This window comes from Saimiri boliviensis, chromosome 13 (genome assembly GCF_048565385.1).
Source record: "Saimiri boliviensis isolate mSaiBol1 chromosome 13, mSaiBol1.pri, whole genome shotgun sequence".
In the NCBI taxonomy this organism is placed as follows: Eukaryota; Metazoa; Chordata; class Mammalia; order Primates; family Cebidae; genus Saimiri; species Saimiri boliviensis.
In genome coordinates, this window is record NC_133461.1 from 19495629 (window position 1) to 19521530 (window position 25902).

General features: G+C 43.4%; 1 protein-coding gene across 3 annotated transcripts in view; it reads left to right on the top strand.

Moving 5' to 3' along the window:
• Positions 1-12742, top strand: part of CCBE1 (collagen and calcium binding EGF domains 1) — a 272365-nt gene extending 259623 nt beyond the window's left edge. The window contains exons 10-11 of one of the 3 annotated variants that reach the window (XR_012513084.1): positions 984-4118; positions 4618-12742. Coding sequence is in view for 2 of the 3 variants with exons in the window: in XM_074383318.1 (XP_074239419.1) it covers positions 984-1395 (412 nt within the window). In the remaining variant the exon portion in view is untranslated. Of the gene's footprint in view, positions 1-983 lie in introns of all 3 variants that reach the window. The other 2 variants (XM_074383318.1, XM_074383321.1) reach the window with 2 other exon arrangements.
• The last annotated feature ends 13160 nt before the right edge of the window (positions 12743-25902 follow it).

Consider the following 25902-nt stretch of genomic DNA (forward strand, 5'->3'; position numbering starts at 1 on the left):
GCAGTCTTCCGGAAAGGTGGTGTCTTCCAGAAAGGCGGTGTATGAGCAGAGGCCTGAACAAAGGGAGGAGTGAGCCCTGTAGGTGAAAGTGATCCACACAGAGGTTATATAGCCAGACCCCGAGGCAGACCTGCTTGGTGTGCTCAAAGAGTAGCAATGGGGCCACCGATGTTGCTGGAACAGAGTAAGCGAGGGAAAGCGGGGTAGGAGATGCCTTGCAGAGACAGGCAGGGGCAAGGTAGAGCATTAAGGCCCTGCAGAAGGACTTTGCAATTCCTAGTGGACCCATAGAGAGTTGCTGAAGGGAAAAGAATGGAAGTAGGGAAATGCATTAGGAAACTGTTGAAGAAGTGTACAGTCAGGTGCCACATCAAGACGTTTTAGTCAATGGAAGACCACATTTACAATGGTAGACCCATAAGATTATAAGGGAGCTGAAAAATTTGCTTCACCTAATGATAGGATAGCCATTACATAGCACAATTACTTTATTTTTAAATAAAATTAGTGTAACCTATGTGTACAGTGTTTACAAAATCTACAGTAGCATAGCAATGTCCCAGGCCTTCACATTCACTCACCACCCACCCTCAGCAACTTCCAGTCCTGCAGGCTCCATTCATAGTAAGTGCCATGTACAGGCATACCATTTTTTATCTTTATACAGTATTTGTACTGTAACTTTTCTGTTTCTATACTCAAATACCACTGGGTTACAACTGTCTGCAGTATTTATATAATAACGTGCTGTACAGGTTTGTACTGTAGGAGCAATAGGTGGTACCATATAGCCTAGGTGTGTGGCAGGCTATGCCATCTAGGTAAGTGGTACATCCCATGATGTTCACGCAACAGTAAATCACCTGTGAGACATTTCTCAGAATATATCCCTGTTGTTAAACGATGCGTGACTGTACTTGTTTGTTGACCGTCTGCACTATGAAGATTGATACTGCACTTGTTTTTTGTTTTTTTTTTTTTAGGGTTTTTCTGAGACAGGATCTTGCTCTGTCATCTAGGCTGGAGTGCTATGGCATGATCTCGGCTCACTACGACCTCTGCTTCCCAGGCTTAGGCAATCTTTCCACCTCAGCCTTCTCAGTAGCTGGGACCACAGGCACAAGTCACCATACCCAGATAACATTTGTATTTTTTGTAGAGATAGGGTTTCCCCATGTTGCCCAAGCTGGTCTCAAACTCCTGGACATAGGCGATCTGCCTACCTCAGCCTCCCAAAGTGCTGGGCTTACAGGCGTGAGCCACTGCGCCTGGCAGGTACTATACTTGTTTATCTGCTTCCTTGCTAGGCTAGAAAACCCTCAGGAGCAGGAACTATTTTTCTACCATATTCCCAGCATCGGCCACAATATCCAGTACACAGTAGGAGTTGAATGAGTATCTATATAGTGAATCTGATTCAGTTAATGCAGGTAGTCTTCACAAAACCCCATAAGGTAGATACCTTTTATCCTCAATGTACACATATCCTAAGAGGTAAACCTTCAGAACACACAGGTGCATTTCAGAACATTAACATGCTGTGTTGGTTTAATCCCATAGGGTAAACATAGCACAGACCCTCAGCGCCACATTCTCTCCCACTTTGGAATCACACGTGACTTCACAGAATGGGCCTCTATGGTGCAGACACAGGGCCTTGTTTTTCCTACCATCCAATTTTCTAATCTGTGCTGGGTTGACACCCTTTCTAACTTCCCGCTATGAGGTGACTAAGTATACAGTCCAACTATTAAGATGTAAATGGAAAAGAAAATAATGATACTAATATAATCACTGTTACAGTTTATTCCTGACACCCCATGCAGTCAAAAATCTGCACATAACTTTTGACTCATGAAAAACATAACTACTAATAGCTTACTATTGATCAGAAGCCTTACCAATAATAAACAGTTGATTAACACATATTTTGTATCTTGTAGGTATTATATACTATGTTCTTCAAAAGTAAGCTAGAGAAAATAAAATGTTATTAAAATCATAAGAGAAAATATATCTACTATTAAGTGGAAGTGGATCATCATAAAGATCTTCATCCTCGTCTTCAGGTTGAGTAGGTTGAGGCTGAGGCTGAGGAGGAAGAGGAGGGGTTGGTCTTTCTGTCCTTGATGGCAGAGGCAGAAGAAAGTCCATGTATGAGTAGATGCAGCCAGTTCAAACCCATGTTGTTCAAGGGTCAACTGTACTTTGTATTAGATGTGGCCTCCAAAATAACTGGGAGTCTGTATTAATCCATTTTCATACTGCAATAAAGAACTGCCTGAGACTGGGTGATTTATAAAGGTTTGACTCACAGTTCAGCATGGCAGAGGAGGCCTCAGGAAACTTCTAATCATGCTGGAAAGCAAAGGGCAAGCAAGGCACCTTCTTCACGAGGTGGCAGGAAGGAGAAATGCTGAGCAAAGTTGAAGAGCCCTTTTTAAAACCATCAGGTCTCATGAGAACCCACTGTCACAATAATAGCATGAGGGGAGCCTCCCCCCATGATTCAGTTACCTTTACCTGGTCTCTCCCTTGACACATGGGGATTATGGGAATTACAATTCAATATGAGATTTGGATGTGGGCACAAAGCCTAACCATATCAGAGTCAAAACTCAAAAAAATATAGGTTAAATAACATTAGCTAATAAAAAGAAACATGCTATTGTTCAGGAAAGGTTCTTTTCTAGAAGGAATATGGTAAATCCTTATTATTTATTTTATTTTATAATAAAATCCGTGATCTGTGTAGAGAAGATCTTTTCTTGCTGAGTCTTTGTTGAGTAATCCGCAACTTCATTGCATCTAAGTCTTCCTCTGCTCATCTCATCAACTGTATAGTCACTGATCAACATATATTTCTTATAAAGCTTCATGCCAACAGTGAGGGAACTTGGAAGGCATGTTTTAATTCAGGTGTCTTTGCACAGGATTAAATTAATGAGCTGTAAGTATTAAGCTGATGGGTGAACTTCATTAAAGAACAAAACATAGACTGGCTTCAAATGTTTTTGACAACTACCCACTGGGAAAACATATTTTATGCAATGACGCAACATTCACGTTTCTATACGCAGTTGAGACATAAGTTTTACAATATTTACCTTTACTACATAGGGTGCATTATCATTTTCTCTGGCAATTTGCTTTTTAAAAAAATCCTGGCTGGGCACAGTGGCTCATACCTAAAATCCCAGCACTTTAGGAGACTGAGGCAGGAGAATTGCTTGAAGCCAGGAGTTCAAAACCAGCTTGGGAAACAAAGTGAGACTCTGTGTAGCTCTACAAACTAAAAGAAAAAAAAATAGCTGGGTGCACATCTACAGTCTTAGCCATTCGGGAGGCTGAGGCAGGAGGATCACTTGAGCCCAGAAATTTGAGGCTGCAGTGAGCTGTGATCTGTGTCACTACACGCCAGCCTGGGCAACAGAGTGAGACCCTGTCTCAAAAAAAAAAAAGTCTTGGTCACAACAACCACTAAGTTGACTTCACGGGTAGCAGCCCACAGTTTGCAAACCACTTGCTTAGACTGATGTTTCTCAGATGTCTTTGTGCATATGAACTATCTGAGGATTTCGTGACAGTGAAGATTCTGATTCTGGGGGCTGAGGTTCGCCTTCTGGCAAGCTCCCGGGTGATAGCAATGCTGCTGTTTGGGAACCACACTGTGAGTTACAAAGTCTTCCCTCAGACAGGAGCATGTGCTCTGGACTTTAGATGGCGCAGGAGAAAATTAGATTAGTTTAGAACTCTGACAAGTGTTAGGAATTCACATATGGCTATTATGTCTCAATTATTTAATCCCTGTGTCTTCCACATTTTAAAACATAGTTTCCCTGGGAAATGGCACACCATAAGATAAACCTTAACCTCTCCATTAACATGTTAGCAGGCATCAAGTTGATAGCTGCTAAGAAGGAAGACGTCTGGAGGGAGATTCTTGGAAGGGAGGCTGGGACGGTGACAACCACAAGCCTTGTCAGCCTCCTGGATGGCTAAGACTGTAGATGTGCACCCAGCATGGGTCCTGGTTTTGCCACAAGTCGCTAATCTTTTGGAGACTGGTTCCAGAGGTTCAAGGGCAGAAACGACGTCCATGCAGCACATTGACCCAGGTAAGCTTTATTCACCAACCGTTCCCACATGGTGTCACTTTCACCAGCATCCCCCGGCGATTCAGGGACTCCTGATTCTCATTGATTCTGGTGAGGTGACAACTTATATGTGGAATCCCCACGTCTCTTCCGGCCTGTTTTCTGTGGCTGCTTAGCCTTTTCTACCTCTAGCATTACAGCCACACTGGGGATGAGAGCTGGGTGGGAAAAATGAGTCAATCAGAGGGAAAGTCGTATCTGTAGTCATATTTTGCTTTACAAATAGTTTTTGTGATGGATGCAAACAGAACAGTTTCCAAAGTCAAGTTTTGTCGGTTTTCAAAAAAAAATGCAACTCACAGACGATCTTGGCTGCATTCCCCACCCCTCCCTCACAGTAACGTAATGTGCTGGACCTGCCCCAACCCAATTTGGACACGGCTATAGACCTTTTTACCCCCAGGGGTCTGGAGATAATACACAGACTCTTACTAACTGCCATCATTCCATGTAATTACAGGACCATGTAATGTGAAAGGAACACTTCTCCCATGTACTGAAGGGGTCATTTATTTACAATTCTGTAAAACTCTCAGCCAAAACCAGCGGATCATATACACAACTACAGAGAGCCATATGCGGGTAATTTGCCTTCTGGAAAAGGAAAAGGTACACAAATTGAATTAGGCTCAGATTATGCAGAAAGGAAATAACAGCTGGAAAAGATTTCAAAAAGTGGTCCCTTCAAAAAAGCCTTTCAAGAATAGCAGCCAAATACATTTTTCTTTCAGGGCTTAAGCTCTGGGGCTGTTGACCACTGAGATCCAATACTAGCAGCCAGATTGACAAAGGCTTTGCATGTCAATATTCACACGAGGTGGGATGCAGGTCTTTGGGTGGCTAAGATTAGATATGTGTGTTCCAAATAAATGAATTGGTTCCCAGGTATGTATTGTCTTTTCCAGCTACATAGACACCTTTCTACTAAGGATAAAATCCGTGATCTGTGTAGAGAAGATCTTTTCTTGCAGAGTCTTTGTTGAGTAATCCGAAACGTCATTGCATCTAAGTCTTCCTCTGCTCATCTCATGATTACTGGACTCGAAGTTTCACCTTGGTGGCTTATCTGTGGTCATGTGGTACTGGGGGCTGCTGCTATACTACTCTCTCTCTCTCTCTCTCTCTCTCTCTCTCTCTCTCTCTCTCTCTCTTACCTTGCAAAGGCATCCCTCCTTCAGGTACTTCAGTTTCTTTCCCACCTTTTACTTGATTCCAAAAGTCCCCAGTGAAGCCAGGAAGTCTAAGTACTATTCTCAGGGGAAAGTTGTCCTGGGGTCCCTCAGGGATAAAGGGAAGGGTTGAGAGATCCTGGGTGCATGGAAGGGGCCTGAGGAAGCTTGTTGCAATTGACAACCTAAAATATCAATCCTCCCAATGTCTGCCTCAAGTCTGAAATTCTCATCACTCATTTTCCTGCTCAGGGACCATTCACTCAGGCTACAGCTTTCAGTTACAAGAGCAGGTTCAGCCATTAACCAGCAGGTACATGGAGAAGTTAGTCACTTGACTCCATATTAAGGCCCAAATAAAGCGATTTTGAGGGAATGTGTGAAATATAATGAGGAGGAAGAAGACAATTAATCTCAGAGCTAAACTCTGGCATAGCTAGATTCCAGGGAAGACAGTGGAATTGTAAGAAAGGCTAAGACAACCAAGGAGCTTTATTCTCTCCAAAGCACCTTCTCCTGTAATACAATGAATGGTCTCTCCACCACCATCTTTGTGAATTTCAGGGCTTTTGAGTCACTTCCATTACTATCTGGGTGACCCTCACGTCACACTAGGAAACATGAAGAAATCAATTCCACCTCATTTGGAACAGTTTGGATCAGGGCCGTGCCCAGGTAGGAGCTGTACCAGGGGCTTCCCCATCTCCCACTCCTTTCTGACTTCAAAGACAGGGTCCTTGTGTTCTCCCTAACGGAATCGGGAGGTCTTAGTTGTAGGTAGTTGTGCCAATCTGTCTCCCACCCTCAGTCATAAACTACTTGAGGGCAAGAGTTAACTATGTTCACAGCTGCTAGAGAACTGCAGCGGTACTTGGCGCATATTAAGTGCTCAGAAGATGTTAGCAGAAAGCAAGCAGTTGCTACAGATGCAGCCACCAGTGGCTCCCCATTTACGTCCATTCACTTAATTATTCAACAGACACGTATGGAAAGCGCTCATCTACTATGGTCAGCACTGGTCCCTGTCTTTATGGGTTTGTAAATTTATACGTAGATTATAGTCCAGTGAATGAAGTCACAGGTCTGTACTGGTACATATGAAGCCCCATCTCCTTGTTATTTCTTTTTCCTTATGGAAGCTTCCTGGAGAATCTTTCTTTTACGATTTGCGACTGGATTCTTTATCCTCAATACCTCCTATTCTGGCTTTTACCCTTTTTAAGGAAAAGCAAGCACGTATGCATACTGGCCAGTAAGAGAGAGCCTCTAAGAGGCTTCTCCTGTTCCCTCCTTCATGCTCAGTATCTACTGACATATGGGTTTCACGACTTGCAAGTCCTGCCCAGGAAGTGGAATTTTCCTATTGAACCAAAATTGTGTTTTAGACTCAAAGCTGAAAATGCACTAGGCATCCCCATGTTCGTTTGTTTGTTTGTTGTTTTCGAGATGGTCTTGCTCTGTCACCAGGCTGGAGTGCAGTGGCGAGATCTTGGCTCACTCCGCCTCCCAGGTTCAAGTGATTCCCCTGCCTCAGCCTCCTGAGTAGCTGGGACTACAGGTGCCCACGAGTGGCTAATTTTTTGTATTTTAGTGGCCTGCTTTTTGCCAGCTAAAACTAACTCTCCCTTTTCCAGACTAAAAGCGATTCAGGCTTTATGTTAGCTTCTTGAGCCAGACAGACTCCATCTTAGCCTCTTCGTTTTAGTTATTCTCTCATCATTAAGTATGTAGCTGGGGCAGCCTGACACTGGACAGCCAGGAATGCATTTGATGATAAGAGGCTGCGTTAAGTGGTATCAGCAGAGCCTGGAAATGTAGGTGCAGTTGAGTGCTCAGAGGCCCCATTATCTATAAGTTGTATGTCTTTCATGACAGCTTTGCCCCTCACACCTGGCACTGTTTTATTATGTATCAGTTTATCTTTTAACTTGTGCTTACCCTGCTTTTGTGAAAACGTTGTTTCAGCTAGGTTCCCCCTCCCTGTTAAAACTAGTATAGAAAAGACCACCTAACTTTTTCTTTGGGGACCGAGAGAATTTTGGGCGTTCACCACTCTCGGTCGCCGGCTCAATAAGGGACTCATAATTCAATCTCCGAGTGCGGCACATTCCTTGACTTGCTTGGGTACAACAGTAGAGACAGGGTTTCACCATGTTGGTCAGGATGGTCTTGATCCCCTGACCTCGTAATCAGCCCACCTCGGCCTCCCAAAGTTCTGGGATTACCGGCGTGAGCCACCACTCCTGGCCAGCATCCCCATGTTCTTAAGTGAGCATCATCAAATAGTTTTGAGAGCTGCCGCCTCCCCATGGAGCTTAGAGAGCAGCTCCTGTTCAGAACTGTGCCTCTCCCACCTGACCCCAGGCTGTGTGAGAAGAGGACCTGGTTGGGGGAGATGCAGACAGCCTTACAGAAAATATGGTGTTCTTGATGACAAGTCTGTGCCTGCTTAGAGTGTGGCTCTGGGAGAGGTCATGTTCTCTGGCTGGATGTGTGCCGGGTCTACGTTGTTTGCCCCCTAAAGCAGGGCCTGCCGCAAGCATTCTTGGGAGGAGGATGTAAGAGTCTCCTCTTCACCAGACCTTCCCGTGACCATGGGGAAGGAGAGAGGGGTGCTTGGCATGTGTGCCCTGAAGAGGGGGGATATACTTATTCACAGAGATAACACTTGCTCCGATGAAGTCAGAGGACTAGTGGGAGTAACTTCTTTCACAGGGCTTGAAGGGACTGTGGACGATTTCCCTGGGAAGAAGGTGAGGCATCCATCTACTCCCTGATATGTGAAAACGAAGAGATCAAAAAGTAAATTCCAATGTCGGTGACCCCGTGAGACTGGAAATGATGACTGTGTTTCCAATGTTCTATTGGCAAGAAGCAGACAGAGAAAAAGGCTCTGACCCCAGGAAGAAACAGGAAAACACAGAGGGGAAAGAAGGGGCAGGGACCCAATGCCAGGGACCCTTCCTTACTCTGATATGTGCGCAGCCACCAAAGCTGCCCCCCTTCTTGCAGCCTCTTGCCATCCCTCTAAAAGTCTCAATTAGCAGAAGCAGGTAAACAGGAGGTAGAGTCTCAGAACCAGACCTTTGCTTCCTTCCAGACAGCCAGGCACAGAGCCCCAGCCCCACTGGGGTTGGGGGCAGGGAAGAGCCAAGCTTTAAATCAAGTTCAAGGCTCAGGTTTTAATAATGAACAGGACTTGGTCTTAAATCTCAAAGGTGCCTAGAAAGTTAAAATTTGGCCGGGCGCGGTGGCTCAAGCCTGTAATCCCAGCACTTTGGGAGGCCGAGGCGGGTGGATCACGAGGTCAAAAGATCGAGACCATCCTGATCACCATGGTGAAACCCCGTCTCTACTAAAAATACAAAAAATTAGCTGGGCATGGTGGCGCATGCCTGTAATCCCAGCTACTCAGGAGGCTGAGGCAGGAGAATTGCCTGAACCAGGAGGCGGAGGTTGCGGTGAGCCGAGATCGCGCCATTGCACTCCAGCCTGGGTAACAAGAGCGAAACTCCGTCTCAAAAAAAAAAAAAAAAAAAAAAAGAAAGTTAAAATTTGGGCAGGATAACATGAAAGAAGCCGCAATCAAAAAGGAGATGGTGAATTCATCCAAAGTTAAAAGCTAGTTTAGATGTCCAACTAATTGACACTGGTTAGTAAATCAGTGGGGGATGAGATGCATTTTTTAAACTAGGACTTTCAAGTTCACTTTATAGTGACTTGGGATTTTACCTCAATTATTTTTATACATGGAAGTGTATCTTTTCTTATCTTTTAAGTTTGCATGGGTTCAATGCAAGGGTCCACGAAGCTGTGGATCTGAAATTTTAGACTCGTTCCTTTTGTCTTTTTGAGATATAGAATCCTATTGCCATTACCACTCTTCGTCAGAACCCTGAACTCCATTTTTAGAAGAAAAAATGTCTCTGCTGTAAACATCCTAGTATTTCACAACTAACAAAATTCTTCAGGGAATGCATGTGAGGAAATCCAGACACAGGCAAAAGATTTCCTTCAAATGCCAGGGGAGAGTGAAAAGTGAAAGATGTTCATGGCAAACCAAACGTTAGGGTCATTTGGTTTCAAAATGGGAGAAACACATGCATGTGTGGATTTGTTTGCAGATTCACAATTCTTGGACCTGGGGCCAATAATCAAATTATGCTGTTGGCATAGGGGATGTCCAAATATCTCTGTAATCACTCTTGATTGAGGTGACTCATTTAGGGGCAGGTCGAGAGAGGGGTGGGAAGGAAAAATTGAAAATCGTTGTTTTAGCCAGTTTTATCTAATTCTGATTTGTAAGCTTGTGGAGATCAGTCCCTGACAGCATTAAAACACTAAATGTATTTTATGATTTTGAAAATCTTTTAAGAATAAATACTTAAAAGATGTCTTTTACATGATCTCTCTAAAATAATCTCATGGGGCAAGGGATATGGGTGGGAAATAGATAAAACAGTATTGCATGTGTGTTAATAATTGCAAAAGTTGGGCTGTGGGTGCATGGATGTTCAGTATTGCTGTGGTCTGAATGTTTGTGTCCCTGAAAATTCATATGTTGAAATTCTAACTCCCAAGTTGATGGTATTAGGAGGTGTGGTTCTGTGGAGTGGTCATGAGGATGGAACCCTCAGGAACAGAATTAATGCCTTTATCAAAGCAATCCTAGAGAGCTCCCTTGCCCTTTCTACCATGTAAGGACACAGAAAGAAGATGCCATCTATGAACCAGAAAGCAAGCCCTCGCCAGGTACTGAATCTACTGGCATCTTGATCTTGGACTGCCCAGCCTCCATAACTATGAGAAATGCATTTCTGTTGTTCATAAGCTACCAGTCTATAGTATTTTGTTGTAGCAGCCCCAGTGGACTAAGACAATGATAGTATTCCCTCCACATTTGTACAAGTGTAAGAATAAAAATAAGTCTTTCAAAATTGCATCAGTTACAAACAAAAAAATAAAACATAAGTAAACAAAATAGAAGAAATGACAAAAAAACAAAATTGCATGAATTTAGTAAGATAACTTGCTTGTTGTCAAATCAAAGTGCTAACTATCCTGAGGTAGAGGTCACAGTCCAGCATTCACTTAGGCTGCAAACAACATTCCCTTGAGAGGAAGTTCTGAGCCATCTCCCTTTCTAAAACAAGTTCCATTTTACAGAATGGGCTCTGTGCTGGAAAAACCAGAGCCAGACACTTTGGATGAAATGAAATCAATCCTCTATCTCTGCTTTTCACTCTTGATTTTCCTTTCTTACTCATGGGCCCAGTCCTGGTGGAGGAAGCTGAATTCTCCAGTTTCACTGTCATTTCTGGGCAGGGTCTTTCCTCTGGAAATCGCTGGTGGGCTAGTGTTCTATTAGTATTTATGTGAGGATTTGTCACATTTGTTTCCTGACTCTCCCCATGGCCACAGGCAAAAAGCTCTAGGATTAGGTTTGGACTCTAATGAAAAGAATTTTTCAAGTTCCAACAAGCTAAAAATTTTTATGTGGAATTCTCTTCAGGACCCCTTCTATACTACCAGGCCCCATTCATACCAGCTTCTCTTCTCTTCTTTCTGGCCTTCAATAAAAGGGACCTGGGTAGAGTGGGACTATAATCTCGTGGGAAAGATTCTAAAGATTTCCCTTCCCCCCACCCGTTGGCCAACTCAGTAAATTCCACTAAAATGGCCAGGCACGGTGGCTCACGCCTATAATCCCAGCACTTTGGGAGGCAGAAGCGGGCAGATCACCTGAGGTCAGGATTTTGAGACCAACCTAGCCAACATGGTGAAATCCCACCTCTACTAAAAAATATATATATATATAATTAGCTGGGCATGGTGGTGCATGCCTATAATCCCAGCTACTTATGAGGCTGAGGCAGGAGAATCGCTTGAACCCAGGAGGTAGAGGTTGCAGTGAGCTGAGATCACGCCATTGCACTCCAGCCTGGGCGACAAGAGTAAAACCCCATCTCAAAAAAAAAAAAAAAAAAAAAAAAAAAAAAGACATTAGCCCTGCAGTTATCAAATGTATGTGTGCCCATCAGAATCACAGATTGCTGAACTCCAACCCCAGCATGTGAGATTCAGCAGATCTGGATAGAACTAGAGCATTTGCCTATCTGGTGAGTTCTATGAACCACACGTTGAGAACCTCAGTAGCAGACTCGAAATATAAATAATACATAGGAGCCTCCTTCCCATATTCATCTTCTCTTTGACCAGGAGAAAAGTGTAACCTAACAATGATAACATGTGCCAATGCACGTCATCCAGAAATAGAATTGAGGAAGAGAAGGGAGCTGAAAAGGAAAGAATGCTGCAGAATGCGTCTCATTCGGAAAAGCAGTGACGGTGGGAGGAAAACGGTTCTTGCCAGGAGCAGAGCCGGGGTACAGGCAGGCCTGGGGAAGGCAGGGCGTGAAGGTGGAGGGGAAGCAGGACTTTGGGGAATGAAGCTGCGGCTTTGCTGTGCTGTTGTGAAAAAGGTGGGTGGAAAGTGTAAAATCCATTTTTTTAAATGGCATGGTTCAAGGAATCTCCATCCTAGTATTTGAGAACCGAGTTATTGTGAAACCATGTTTTGGCTTAAGCTCAAATGCTCTCTGTAAAATGTACCACTTGAAAAATTAGCACAGGCATCAAGACTTTATAAGCATCAAATTACTTAAGTCAATCAAGCAACTAAGTACAATATATTATTATAGTCAGATCTTATGTGTGGGCAGATAGTCTTCATTCGATAGCTCTGTAATTTGCTGTTGGGATAAAGAGTTATTGGAAGATTGTATTAAACTTATTAAAAAATATGTCAGGGCAAAGAAAACGAATTTGAATCTTTCCAAATTTATATGAGCATTTCACCAGTTAGGTAGTGTGCACAGTACTGCTAAATATTTTCTTTTTCTAAACATAGAATTCCTGCCAGGTTTATATTTTGTTTAGTTTTCATCACCTTCATATCTTGTGCTTTTTTAAGATGAGAAATATTTGACAGATTTACTCAAAAATGCACATTAAACCAATAATTTGACATTCTTGTTTCTTTCCAAGAAGAAATCATATAGCACTGCTACATTCATACTGCCAAAGGGGTTCCCATTTCCAGGTATATTTTGGACTAAATATTCACAAAAACCCATTCTTTTAATGAAGCTTAACATGACGATTAAAACTTTAAAAACCTTTTTAGATGCATGGTTGACTTGATGGGAAACTAAGGAGATTATCTGGAAGTCAGAAATGCCTGTAGTCCTAGCTACTCAGGCGACCGAGGCAGGAGAATCGCTTGAACCCAGGAGGCGGAGGTTGCAGTGAGCCGAGATCAGGCCCCTGCACTCCAGCCTGGGTAACTGTATGAGAGTCAGTGTCAAGAAAGGAAAGAAGAGAAACAACAGAACAAAACAGAACAGAACAGAAAGGAAGGAAGGAAGGAGCGAGGGAGCAGGAGAGGGAGGGAGGAAGGATAAAAGGAAGGAAGGAAGGAAGGGAGGGAGGGAGGGAGGGAGGGAGGGAGGAAGGGAGGGAGGGAAGAAGGGAGGGAGGGAGGGAGGGACGAAGGGAGGGAGGAAGGGAGGGAGGGAGGGAGGGAGGGAGGGACGAAGGGAGGGAGGAAGGGAAGGAGGGAGGGAGGAAGGGAGGGAGGGAGGGAGGGATGAAGGGAGGGAGGAAGGGAGGGAGGGAGGGAGGAAGGGAGGAAGGGAGGGACGAAGGGAGGGAGGGAGGACAAAAGGAAGGAAAGAAGAAAGGGAGGGAGGGAGGGGGAAGGAGGGAAAGGGAGGGAGGGAGGGAGTGGGAGGAAGGAGGGAAGGAAGGGAGGGAGAAGGAGGGAGGGAAGGGGAAAGAGGGAAGAGAGGGAGAGAGGGAGGGAGGAAAGAAGAGAGGGAGGAAGGGGGGAGGGAGGGAGAGAAGGAAAGAAGGAAGGATGGGGTCCAGCCCTATAGGGTCCAGTGAGTCCCTCCCTGCTGGTGTGGAGACGAGAAACTGGAAATAAAAGACACAAGACACAGAGATAGAGAAAAGAGAGTTTGGGCCCGGGGGTCCACTGCGACTCAAAGCACAGAGACCAGCAGTGACCCTGAGTGTCTGGACGCACTGACTTTTATTGAGGACAAAGCAGGGGGAAGGGCAGGTGGGATGAGGTCATGGCGGTCAGTGATGGGGTCAGGTAAGTCACATGTCTTAGAGATAGGGGACCCAAGACTTTGAAGAAGCTGAGGCCTGGGGAAAACCAAAGGCATCAGCACTTTTTCCATACTTGTCAAGAAATAGCAAAGTCACTGTGATTTGTTACTATTACTAATTCCTATCTTCTAAGAAAAAGAGGAACCAGGTGCAGGAGCAGAGCTTGAAAGTAGCCATGGAACGTGACCGCTGAAGCACAGCACCGCACAGAGACAATTAAGTCCCTGGATGTCTGTGGGCCTCCCTGACAGCCATCAGGCTAACCACAAGAGTTTAGAGAGGCGGAATTTTTTTCCTCACTCCTCCAGGGAAGGAGACATCTCCACCATCTTGGATGTCTCGTTCCCTAGCTGGCTAAACAGCGGACACTTTCACAGCGCTGACACCATTGTCACACAGCCAAGGCATCCTCTAGCAGCCCTTATGCGGGTGTGACAGAGGACTTAGAGCATCTTGCCTTAGGGTCACCTCTTTTCCAATGCCACTTCAGTCCCATGCTTCTTAACCTGAGACTTATTAGTAAGGTTAAAGATTATATGATTATACCTATGTATATATTTGTGATTACATATGAATAGCCATGTGTTTATGATTATATACAGGAATAACTACATAACTATATCTCTAATTCTTTTCTGTGTTTATATGAGAACATGCCGAGGCTTCAGACCCTTGCCTCGGCTCTTGTGGGATTTCCCTGCCACAAGGAAGGAAGGACAAATCCAAAAAGGGCGGTAGAAACCTGAGTTGGTATTTGCCCCGGGATGTCTGCTGGTCCCTTGTTATTTGGAACCTCCATTTAAATAGACCTGTACATGTGTCTATGTACATGTAAATGTGCATGTGGCCTGGAAAGAAAGCTTGGGACAAAACAGGGATATTATGAGTTGAATTGTGTTTCCCAAAATTCATATGTTGAAGTTCCAGCCCTGCCCCCCGTACATTAGAATATGACCTTCTTTGAAAATGGGGTTATTAAAGATGTGACAAGTTCATTTAAATTGAGGTCATTTAGTATGGACTCTAATGTATGTCATGTAATGACTGGTGTCCTTATGAAAAGGGGAAAATATGGACACAGAATGTGAAGATGAAGGTGGAGATTGGGGTGATGCTTCTACACATCGATGAATACTAGAGCTCAGCTGCAAACCTCCAGAAGCCAGGGGAGAGCACTGGGGCATCCCTCAGCAGGAACCACACTGCCAGCGCCTTGCTTTTGGACTTCAAGCCTCCAGAACGGTGAGATAATAATTTTCTGCTGTTTAAGCAACCTAATTTCTGGCATTTCGTTATCCCAACCCTAGGAACCAATACAAGGGAGGAAATTGGATTTGAGCCTTAATCCAAAGTCTGGGTACTCAAAGTACAACATGCTCGATGGATGACTGGGGTGAAAACAGCCACAGAGGAGCCAGTGAATACATGGGCATTACCAACCTGACTTCAAACAACTTCTGTGATCTCAAATAGTCTGCAATGAAAATTGAGTTTAAAATAATCGTAGGTTGACAGTGTTCCCAGGCACCTGGCCGAAGCAAACACAAATCCTCTCTGGATGCACATACTTTAAACTCAGCCTCCAAGAAAAGTCTTACAGATACATTTCCAAGAAGCATGAGCCCCTTGTCAGAAATCATTAAACACAGAAAAGAAAGGAGTAAGAGTTGATGGAAACAACGAAGTGCTATAACAGAACTGCAAAGAATGCAAATATGGAATCATTGGATACACAATAGACAGTATGTTTAATATGATTTAAGGGGGAAAAAAGGTGGAAATACAAAAGGAACATGGAACTATCCAATTTGATCAGACAGATTTGGACCAAAAACACTTCTATAAATGAAAACTATCATTATTTTAAAATGAAGTAGATGGCTTCAACAGCAGTAAGATACAGTAGAACTGGTGAACTAGAAAACGGATTTAAAGAAAAGCAAATTGAAGACCAAGAGGCACAGATGAAAAATACGAAGGAAGAGACAGATGGAACAACATGGAAAGGATGAAAATAGCTAATTGGAATTCTAGATGGAAGCATTAGAAAGTGACAGGGCATGGCTGGGCATGGTGGCTCACACCTGTAATCCTAGCACTTTGGGAGGCTGAGGTGGGAGGATCGCTTGAGCTCAGGAGTTTGAGACAAGCCTAGGCAACATAGTGAGAACACATTTCTAAAACAACCAGCCTGGTGTGGTGCTGCCCTTTTGTAGTACCAGCTACTTGGGAGGCTGAAGCAGGAGGATGTATGGAGCCCAGGAGGTGAAGGCTGCAGTAAAACATGATTGCACTACTGTACTCCAGCCTGGGCAACAGAGCGAGACCCTGTCTCAGAACAAAACAAAACAGAAAAAAGAAACTGACAGGGTAATAGCTAGAGAGAATGGCAGAGAATTTTCCTGAATTGTTGAAAGACAACATTTCAGATTCAAAAACCCAAACAAAATGTAATTAAATAGAAAAGAGACACACTCATATATACATCATAGTAAAATTGAAGAACACCAGGAATTAAAAAAAAAAAAGAATGAGGAATCAGAAATCAATCTATGTATATGTTAAAATTTGGTATATAATAAAACTGGCACTTCAAATCATTAGATAGATCATTAATAAAAGTTGTTTGAGGCTGGGCATGGTGGCTCATGCCTGTAATCCCAGCAATTCGGGAGGCCAAGGCAGGCAGATCATGAGGTCAGGAGTTCCAGACCAGCCTAGCCAACATGGTGAAAGTCTGTCTCTACTAAAAATACAGAAATTAGTGGGGTATTGTGGCTGGTGGCTGTAATCCCAGCTACTCAGGAGGCTGAGGCAGGAGAATCACTTGAACTTGGGAGGCACAGGTTACAATGTGCTGAGATCTTGCCATTGCACTCCAGCCAGGGCTACAAGAGCGAAACTCTGACTTTAAAAAAAAAAAAAAAGTTGTTAGAATATAGATAGGCTTTCCGATTTAAAAAAAAAAAAAAAAACTAAGTTTGGTCCTTCACACCACTAACATGAGTTAAATCCAAGTAGATTAAGTATGATCATAAAAACTCCAAAGTATCAAAAGAAAATGTTATATAGGAGCCTATGTAGAATAATCTTGCTCTATGTGAAAGATTTTTAATCAACTCTTAAAATATTAAAAGCCATAAAGATTTAAATTTGACTACCTCAAAATGTAATGCTTTTATTTAAACAGAAGAATGCATATATAACAATATGGAAGAAACAATTTTATAGAAAGAAGGGCATAGTGGGCCAATCAGGACAGGATTGATGAGTAAACACAAGAAGAGAAACTGAGACTCTAAGAAGCAGCGAAATGTAATTTGTTAAGTTGTTAACAAGAAATATGTAAATAGAAAAAAGACTGGAAGAATACGCAGTAAAACAGCAAGAATGTTACCTGTCTGATGCAGTTATGATTGTACTGTTTTTATACTTTGTAGTTTTCTGTATTTTCCAGATGATTTTCTGCTTTGGTAATCAGACTTTGTAATCACCAACTTACTCCACTAGGTTTGCTCCTAACAACTGGGTTAGCAGAAAACTGTTCGTTTTTAAAAAAAGAATATTCACTCCAGTTCATATCATCAAGTCCAGAGTCATAAAAGGAAAGGCCCACATATCAGACCTCTCCCTCCACCTGTGAGTAATTACCTCTAATTTATTAAAATGTAATTTGTAATTTGTTAAGTTGAGATAATTTCACCCAAAATTAATTCTGAAGGTTAAATGTAATAAGAGTTGACAAAGGTAATGGGAAGGGCAGATGGTGGTGGTAGGTACATACACTCTGGAAGTACAATTTGACTCTATTCAGATTTTTAATGCATACACTCTACTAGCTAGCAATTTCATGTCCTAGTATCTATCTTTAAGAATCTTACATGTGTGTATTAGGAGGCATGCACAAAGATGTTCAACACAGCATTGTTTATAATAGCAGGAAAAAAAAACCCTGGAAAGAAAGCAATTTTTCATTAATAGGAAATCAGTTGGATGAACTGTATTCATTCTATTGTGATAACCTACTTTTTTGTTAGCTAAAACTAACTTTCTCTTTCTTAGGCTAAAAAGCTATTCCAGCTTTATGTTAGCTTCTTGAGCCAGACAGACTCCATCTTAGGCTTCTTCATTTTAGTTATTCTCTCATCATTAAGTATGTAACTATAGTATGTAGCTGGGACAGGCTGACACTGGGTACCCAGGAATGCATTTGATGATAAGAGGCTGAGTTAAGTGGTACCAGCAGAGCCTAGGAATGCAGATGCAGCTGAGTGCCCAGAGCCCCCACTATCTGTAAGTTGTATGTCTTCCATGACAGCTTTGCCCCTTGCACCTGGCACTGTTTTATTTCTCATATATCAGTTTATCTTTTAACTTTTTGCTGACTCTGCTTTTGTGAAAAATTTGCTTCAGCTAGATACCCCCTCCCTTTTAAAACTAAGGTACAAAAGACCACCTAACTTTACCTTCGGGGCAGAGAGAATTTTGGGTGTTCGCCACTCTCAGTCACCAGCTCAATGAAGGACTCATAATTCAATCTCAGAGTGTGGCGCATTCCTTGACTGGCTTGGGTACAACACTATAAAATACTTTTTGAAATAATAAAGCTGATCCTTATGTCTGACCTGGAAAGAGCTCTAAATCATATTTTTAAATGGGATGGCAGGGAGAGAAAGCAATTTGAAGATTTTACATTATTTATGTAAAGATACTGATAATACAATAACATATTTTCGGGATAGTAAAACAAATGCATAGAAAAAGATCTGGACGGATACCATTACTTCTGCTGAGTGTAACTGGATAGTGTGGAGGAGGGGAGTGTTGGGGAAGGGGGTGAAATGGCTTTATTCTTTTTTTTTTTTTTTTTTTTTTTTTCCTTGAGACCGAGTCTCACTCTGTTGTCAGGCTGGAGTGCAGTGGCACGATGTCAGCTCGTGGCAACCTCCCACTCCCTGATTCAGGGAATTCTCCTGCCTCAGCCTCCTGAGTAGCTGGGATTACAGGAATGTCCCACCACACACAGCTAATTTTTGTATTATTAATAGAGACCGGGTTTCACCATGTTGGCCAGGATGGTCTTGATCTCCTGACCTTGTGATTCACCCACCTCGGCCTCCCAAAGTGCTGGGATTACAGGGGTGAGCCACTGCACCCGGCGGCTTTATTCTTACCTGCAACTTTTTGTTTATATAAGGAAAATGTAAAATTTATTTTTAATTGCAAGCAAAATATGACAACTTTTTTTTTTACAGAAATGCTTATTTAGATTCATTCTTTTCTGCAACAATTCAATTTCCAATAGAACTCATTCTAATCATGAGCTTCGTAACTCCCTTACAAAGTATCCAGTTTACCGAGATTGTATTTACATACATCTGTATGTGCTATGTAAAGCTAAATAAATCTGCTCATTGGGAAGTGCTAAGAGTGGCAGTAAATCCAAACATAATATAGGGCAGTGGTCTTTACGTATAGGTGTAATTTTATTCTGTCTCTATTTGTCCACCTTCAACTCTCCATTTCTGAGGGCCAGAAGCTTTGGAACCAGAGAGAACTCTTGTTTATTTCATGACTTTGGAATCCAGATAAATTACCTAATGTCTCTAAGATTCAGGTTCTGCATTTCTGAAAACCAGGATGGCTCCAACTTCAAAGGTTTGGTATACTAGATAAGACATTAAAAGTGAAATTATTTAACATCCTGCCTGATCGGCAACGTTGGTTTCCCCTACTTTAATTAGTAGGAAGCCCTGCAAAAGTCAAGCATGCCGCTTAGCTGTGTGTAAACTTGTGCAAAATTGATTCACCTCTCTGAGTCTCAGTCTCCTCAACTGTGGAATAATCACATTTTCTTGATACAGGTTGCTCTAAGTCACAAAAGTAAGAGACAGCAAGCTCAATATGCAGGCACAGATGGTCGCATCCATCTGGTTCCCTTCCTTTCTCCCCCTTCCCTTCTCGAGCGTCTCCTGCAGTTCCAAGCGGACACGGCAGATGGTGCAGGCGAATCGTCCAGGGAGCCTCAGCACAGTGGCCTCGGTCACCTCTCCACGAGGCAGCTGCCCTGAGCTGCGTTCACTGGGACAAACCACATTCCTTCTCCAACTGGAGTCAGAGGCGGTAGTGGTCCTGCAGGGGGCGGCAACGGCGGTGTCAGCGCAAACTGAGATTTCACCTCCACACCGAACCGCTCGGGGGCGCTCGTGGATGCCAAGTGTGTCGTTTCCTCGTGGAGCGATGGTGAAGGAAAGTGTTTGCTGCTCTCCTGCGGGCTTTTGGGCATGTTTCAGAGGCACTTCTTTCGGGGCCAAGCTCTTAGAAAATAATAGTGTGCCTGGAAGGGAGATTTTGTTCATTACCTCGGTTTCTTGAAGTTTTTCTTAGCTTTTGGAATCAGAGAGAACGCGCTGGCTGTCCATCTAACGGTCTGTTTGGGTGAAGGAAAGTTGATGTTCTAGGTTGGATACAAGACTGGAGAAGGATATTGAGAGGCAGCTTCTTACAGAGGACCGTCTTTCCATAACAGCCCTTAGAATATACGAGCTTTAATCCTGCATCTAACTTTCCAGGGGTCCCTCCTCCAAGAAGCTGGGACCAAGAACAAACAAGTGAGGGACTGGGGTCAGGACACTTGTGTTACAGTTGCAGAATATCCAATACAGGACCAGTCACTACAGCTAGGGCAAAGCCCACAGCAGTAATCTTCCTGGAACAATTCATTTCCATGTGATTCCAGCACAGCAGAATGGCTGGGGGCTGCAAGTTGCATTTGAACAGCACTTAACCTTATCAGGTCTAACGCCCCACTTCCATAACAAATATTGTGTAACTCTCCCCTAATGAGATGCACAGGTATTACAACTTGTCTGTGCACGTATTTAATCTCTCTAATGTCCTTGCAGTAATATAAAGAATAAATGGAAGCAAAGCTGTAATGAATTAGCATGTATTTCCATGTGTAAATATGCAGACACAACTATGCTGGAAGGCATCAGTAGTCTGATGCTTGTATCTGTTCATAGAATCATCCTAAATATCATGGCCACAAATCCAAACCAAGTGTTGGTGACTCAGGTACCATGCGCTGCATTGAAAGACTCTCAGTAAAATTCCACCCAAATGTAAGTATAATCTTTCCTTACTTTGCATACAATTATTATAGATAAATACCATAAAAATAAGTTGCATTGATGTGCAAAACAGAGGTAAGGTCTAGGCTCCCTAATAGTTGTAATAGCCACCCTTCCTACACACACGGACACACACGCTTCCTAAAAAAACCCCTGGAGGCAAGTCAGGCCGCTGTTAGAAACCACTGGTATGGAGGGGGCCAGACAGGGCCACAGAGCATGAAGAGGACCTGTAGCTGCCTTCCAGAACTCTTAGGTTCTCCAGGTGATCACCCAATACCTTTTCTTCTTTTTTTTTTTTATTGCATTTTAGGTTTTGGGGTACATGTGAAGAACATGCAAGATTGTTGCAATAGGTACCCACATGGCAGTGTGATTTGCTGCCTTCCTCCCCATCACCTATATCTGGCATTTCTCCCCATGCTATCGCTCCCCAACTCCCCACCCCATCACCATTCCTCCCCTAGTTCCCCCCGACAGACCCCAGTGTGTGATGCTCCCCTCCCTGTGTCCATGTGTTCTCATTGTTCAACACCCGCCTGTGAGTGAGAACGTGTGGTATTTGATTTTCTGTTCTTGTGTGAGTTGGCTGAGAATGATGGTTTCCAGGTTCATCCATGTCCCTGCAAAGGGCATGAACTCATCGTTTTTGATGGCTGCATAGTATTCCATGGTATATATGTGCCACATTTTCCCTGTCCAGTCTATTATCAATGAGCATTTGGGTTGGTTCCAGGTCTTTGCTAATGTAAACAGTGCTGCAATGAACATTCGTGTGCACGTGTCCTTATAGTAGAACAATTTAAAATCCTTTGGATATATACCCAGTAATGGGATTGCTGGGTCAAATGGAATTTCTATTTCTAGGTCCTTGAGGAATGGCCGCACTGTCTTCCACAATGGTTGAACTAATTTACACTCCCACCACCCCAGGACCTTTTCAACTGCCAAGACCAAGACTTTGTTCATGTAATTATATAGCTGATGCCAGATTTGATAACCACACAGATCGCTAGGGAGACTCTGCCCTAGATCCCTGTATGATGATGCAGCTATTGCCTCAGACCTGGGATGGAATAAGACCGCAACACACCAAAACCAGCCTGGGAAATGCAGGCACAAAAGGACACCCGGTTCATTTCCTAAGCCACTCTCGAGCACACTCCATCTGAACAGGCTCCAGAAGAAAGGCCTAGAAGCAAGATTCTAGCAGACCCCCATGCCACAGGGCCATCCCAGCTCTGCTCCAGCCACTGGGATTGTTCAGTGATTAGGGGTATAGATGGACCACTGGTTTAGGCTCTAGTTAATTGAATGTTCTGGTTACATGACAGTTAATTCACAGTCCTCTTTGCTTTGATCCTTATAAAACTTTCCTAAATTCATGTGTTCACTTTTCACCAAAACAACAATGGTCTTCTTAGTTGGAGAGATTCCTTTCTCTTTCCTCTATTTCACAAATTCCTGTAATAGTGTTATAATACTCTGATATTAATAGCAATGCATTTAGTAAACACACGGTCCAGTTTCCTGGCTTAATGCATGGCACGTACTGGAGAATGGAGAGTTTGCTTTATGTTTACACGTAATGTCAGGTTTCAAGCCTCTCTTTCTGAGCCGTTATCACTACAAAGGGATGAAAGTGCCTAGGTAGGCATCAAAGATTGTGTTTCATGTGGATTCTGATCTCAGGAAATCTGAAAGAGTAATTGACTTTTTGGTTTAAGTCATGAATTTTTCTACTAAGTGCATTGTGTGCTGTTTTACTTGAGAGGCTTCGGAGAAGCAGATGCAAAAATGGAATTCAGTGCATTCTGTTAGGGAAAAGGACTGAGAAAAAATGAGGCAGGAGCCAGTAGAGTCGAGAGCTGTCAGGCCATGCAGGTGTAACCCCAAGTACTTGTTAGTGTAATTATGTAGCCAATCCAATATTGACTAAATCTATAAAAATGAGTGCACTGAAAATGAATCCTGTGTCTATAAGCCCTAAATTGAATACATTGAAGAGACTTGGTAAAAACAAGTAGTCACTGGCCGGGTGTGGTGGCTCAGTCCTATAATCGCAGCACTTTGGGAGACTGAAGTGGGTGGATCACTTGAGTAAATTAGGAGTTCAAGACCAGCCTGGCCAACATGGCAAAACCTTGCCTCTATTAAAAATACAAACATTAGCCAGGTGTGGTGGCACATGTCTTTAGTCCTAGCTACTCGGGAGGCTGAGGCAGGACAATCACTTGAAACAGGGAGGCAGGCTGCAGTGAGCTGAGATCGTCCCACTGTACTCCAGTCTAGGGCACAGAGTGAGACTCTGCCTCAAAAAAAAAAAAAAAAAAAAAAAAATCACTGAAACATATTTTTTATTAAATCAGAGATGGCCAAGATTGCTATAAAAGTTTGGGAGAAAGTAATTAAAATTTAGTATAATTCTACACTTTTATTCTGTTGCAGTGTCTCTGCAGTTTAAAGAAACCAAACTGGAAATCATTGCCAATGGATTAAGGATGTGATTTGTGCGAAACAGCTGATGAAAAGCTCTAATCAGTAGATCCTATGCAAAGAAAAAAGATGATAGGTTTATTTTTTTTTTTAATAAAGATGGGGTTTCACCATGATGGCCAGATTAGTCTTGAACTCCCGACCTCAGGTGACCCACCCACCTCGGCCTCCCAAAGTGCTAGGATTATGGGCATGAGCCACAGCGCCCAGATGGCTTATTTTTAAGATTGGTTGAATATACACTTCTATGCTTTAAGCTAAATGAAAATATTTTTTAAAGCCTATGTTTGATGGACATTCTCAATTAACCCACCAACTACTCCTACCCACAAGGGACTTCTTTTTTATTGTTAAACACAGTACAACTGCATTTACCACTAATGTTTACATGTGTAACAATAATAGAAAACACAAGAGGTTCCTGGGATGAAGACAGAATGTAAAGGTCAGTTCAGGGTTGGAGCTAGGTCTTTTCATTCAGTAATTTATTAAGGAGAGTTTTAGAACCTTGCCAAAATGATAGATGGCCTGCTTTGATTTCACATTTATGTTTGGCAAAACTACATACACACACACACACACACACACACACACACACACACACACACATTTATTTTGTGGCAGAAATTTCTGGACTCCAAGAGATAGAGGCCAGCCAAAGGGGTTTTCTACTATCTCCTGTATTCTCTACCAAAGACCTGCTAGGGAATATTCAGCTATCGCAACATTACATTTCAGCTGTCTGCTAAGGAAGAATTTAGTTTTAAATTTTGATTCACCCAGGCCCTCCTCCAACCCCAGGCTATTTTTTTTTTGAGACAGAGTTTCACTCTTGATACCCAGGCTGGAGTGCAATGGCGCGATCTTGGCTCACCTCAACCTCCGCCTCCTGGGTTCAGGCAATTCTCCTGCCTCAGCCTCCTAAGTAGCTGGGATTACAGGCACGCACCACCATGCCCAGCTAATTTTTTGTATTTTTAGTAGAGACGGGGTTTCACCATGTTGACCAGGATGGTCTCGATCTCTTGACCTCGTGATCCACCCGCCTTGGCTTCCCAATGTGCTGGGATTATAGGCGTGAGCCACCGCGCCCGGCCCTCAAGTGAATTCTTTCAAAAAATTTGTATCATGAGGCTGGGCGTGGTGGCTCGCGCCTGTAATCCCAGCACTTTGGGAGGCCAAGGCAAGCAGATCATGAGGTAAAGAGATTGAGACCATCCTGGCCAACATGATGAAATCCCGTCTCTACTAAAAATACAAAAATTAGCTGGACATGGTGGCGTGCGCCTGTAATTCCACCTACTCGGGAGGCTGAGGCAGGAGCACTGCTTGAACCTGGGAGGCGGAGGTTACAGTGAGCCAAGATCGCGCCACTGCATGCCAGCCTGGTGCCTGGCAACAGAGTGAGATTCTGTCTCAAAAAAAAAAAAAAAAAGAAAGAAAAATTGTATCATGTTCTCAAGCATGCACAAAAGTAAAAAGACTCATAAAAACACATACACAGCCTGTATCACCCCACTTCAAAAATACCGTTTTACCAGTCGTTTCATATGTCCCTAGCACCTTTTTTTTTTTTTTTTTTTTTGGCTGAAATACTTTAAAACATATTCCAGACATATCAATCTGTAAAAATTTCAGCATTTATTTCTAACAAATAAGCACTCTTTTTAAATATATTCACCTATTGAGGGAAGCTACGATGTTTGCAGTAAATTGTTTATAAGGCTGTAAGAGCCAAGGAAAACCGTGTTGCATGGATCCCAGGTTCTGACTGACCCAATGTTATTCTGACTTTTTATTCTTTGCTTCTAGGCCCTTGCTTAGCCTGTCTCCCCAACACACACACACACACACACACACACACACACACACACACACACACACACAGCTTGTTAACCCTTCCCACCCATCTCCTCATATCCAAATACATGTCCCTTCCTTCTAGAACCTTCCTCCAGCAGTAACCACTTGTCTCTCTGACACACATCCAGGCTTTCATCTCTCCTGACAGGGATCTGCAACTTTCTGCCTTCTGCTGCCCAGGGGACTGTCCCCAGGGGATGGCACATTCCCAGAAGATGGCATGAGGAAAGGGTTCCAAACAAGCTCAGAACAGCCCATGGTCCTCTCTTCTCTGAAGGACATTAGAGTCCTTCGGAGTTGGAGGTTGGAGGTAGAATCTTCATTTCCAGGGAATGACCCGAATGCCAAATGATTATCCACAACCCTACAAGCTCGGTCAGATTCCCAGTATAGGGGCACGTGCTGCAGCTGCGTCTCACTTACTGATGGCTGCCACCGCAGGGCAAACCTGGGAAAACTATGGGAACCACTGAGTGTTTCCCCCATCACCGCTCATTGAGGCTGTTCAAGGAAGAGCCGGGCGGAAATTGACTAGGCCTGTGGCGGAATCTTCAGGTGGGGCAGGGGCAGCGGGTGACAGGGAGGAGGAGGTGGAAATGCTAAGAAAGCTAAATATTGTGGTTATATCGGAAATATGGATTTCTGACCCTTTTAGGAGGAAGAGGATGTGGCTCAGTGTGGCACGGAGGCACGTGAATGCCCGCATGCAGAGGGGATGCTTGAAAATTAAACCACCCGTAAAGCAAGGCGTATAAACGGGCTGTGAGTGTGGCCAGCACTGATCTGAGCAACAGAGGTCCGGATTTGCTAAGCCTCACAGGTGAGTGAAGGAATGATGGGGTTGCAGACAAGGAGGTTACCAGAGGTTCCTCGGTGCTCTGGGGAGGTGTTTTCAAGCCAGCAAAA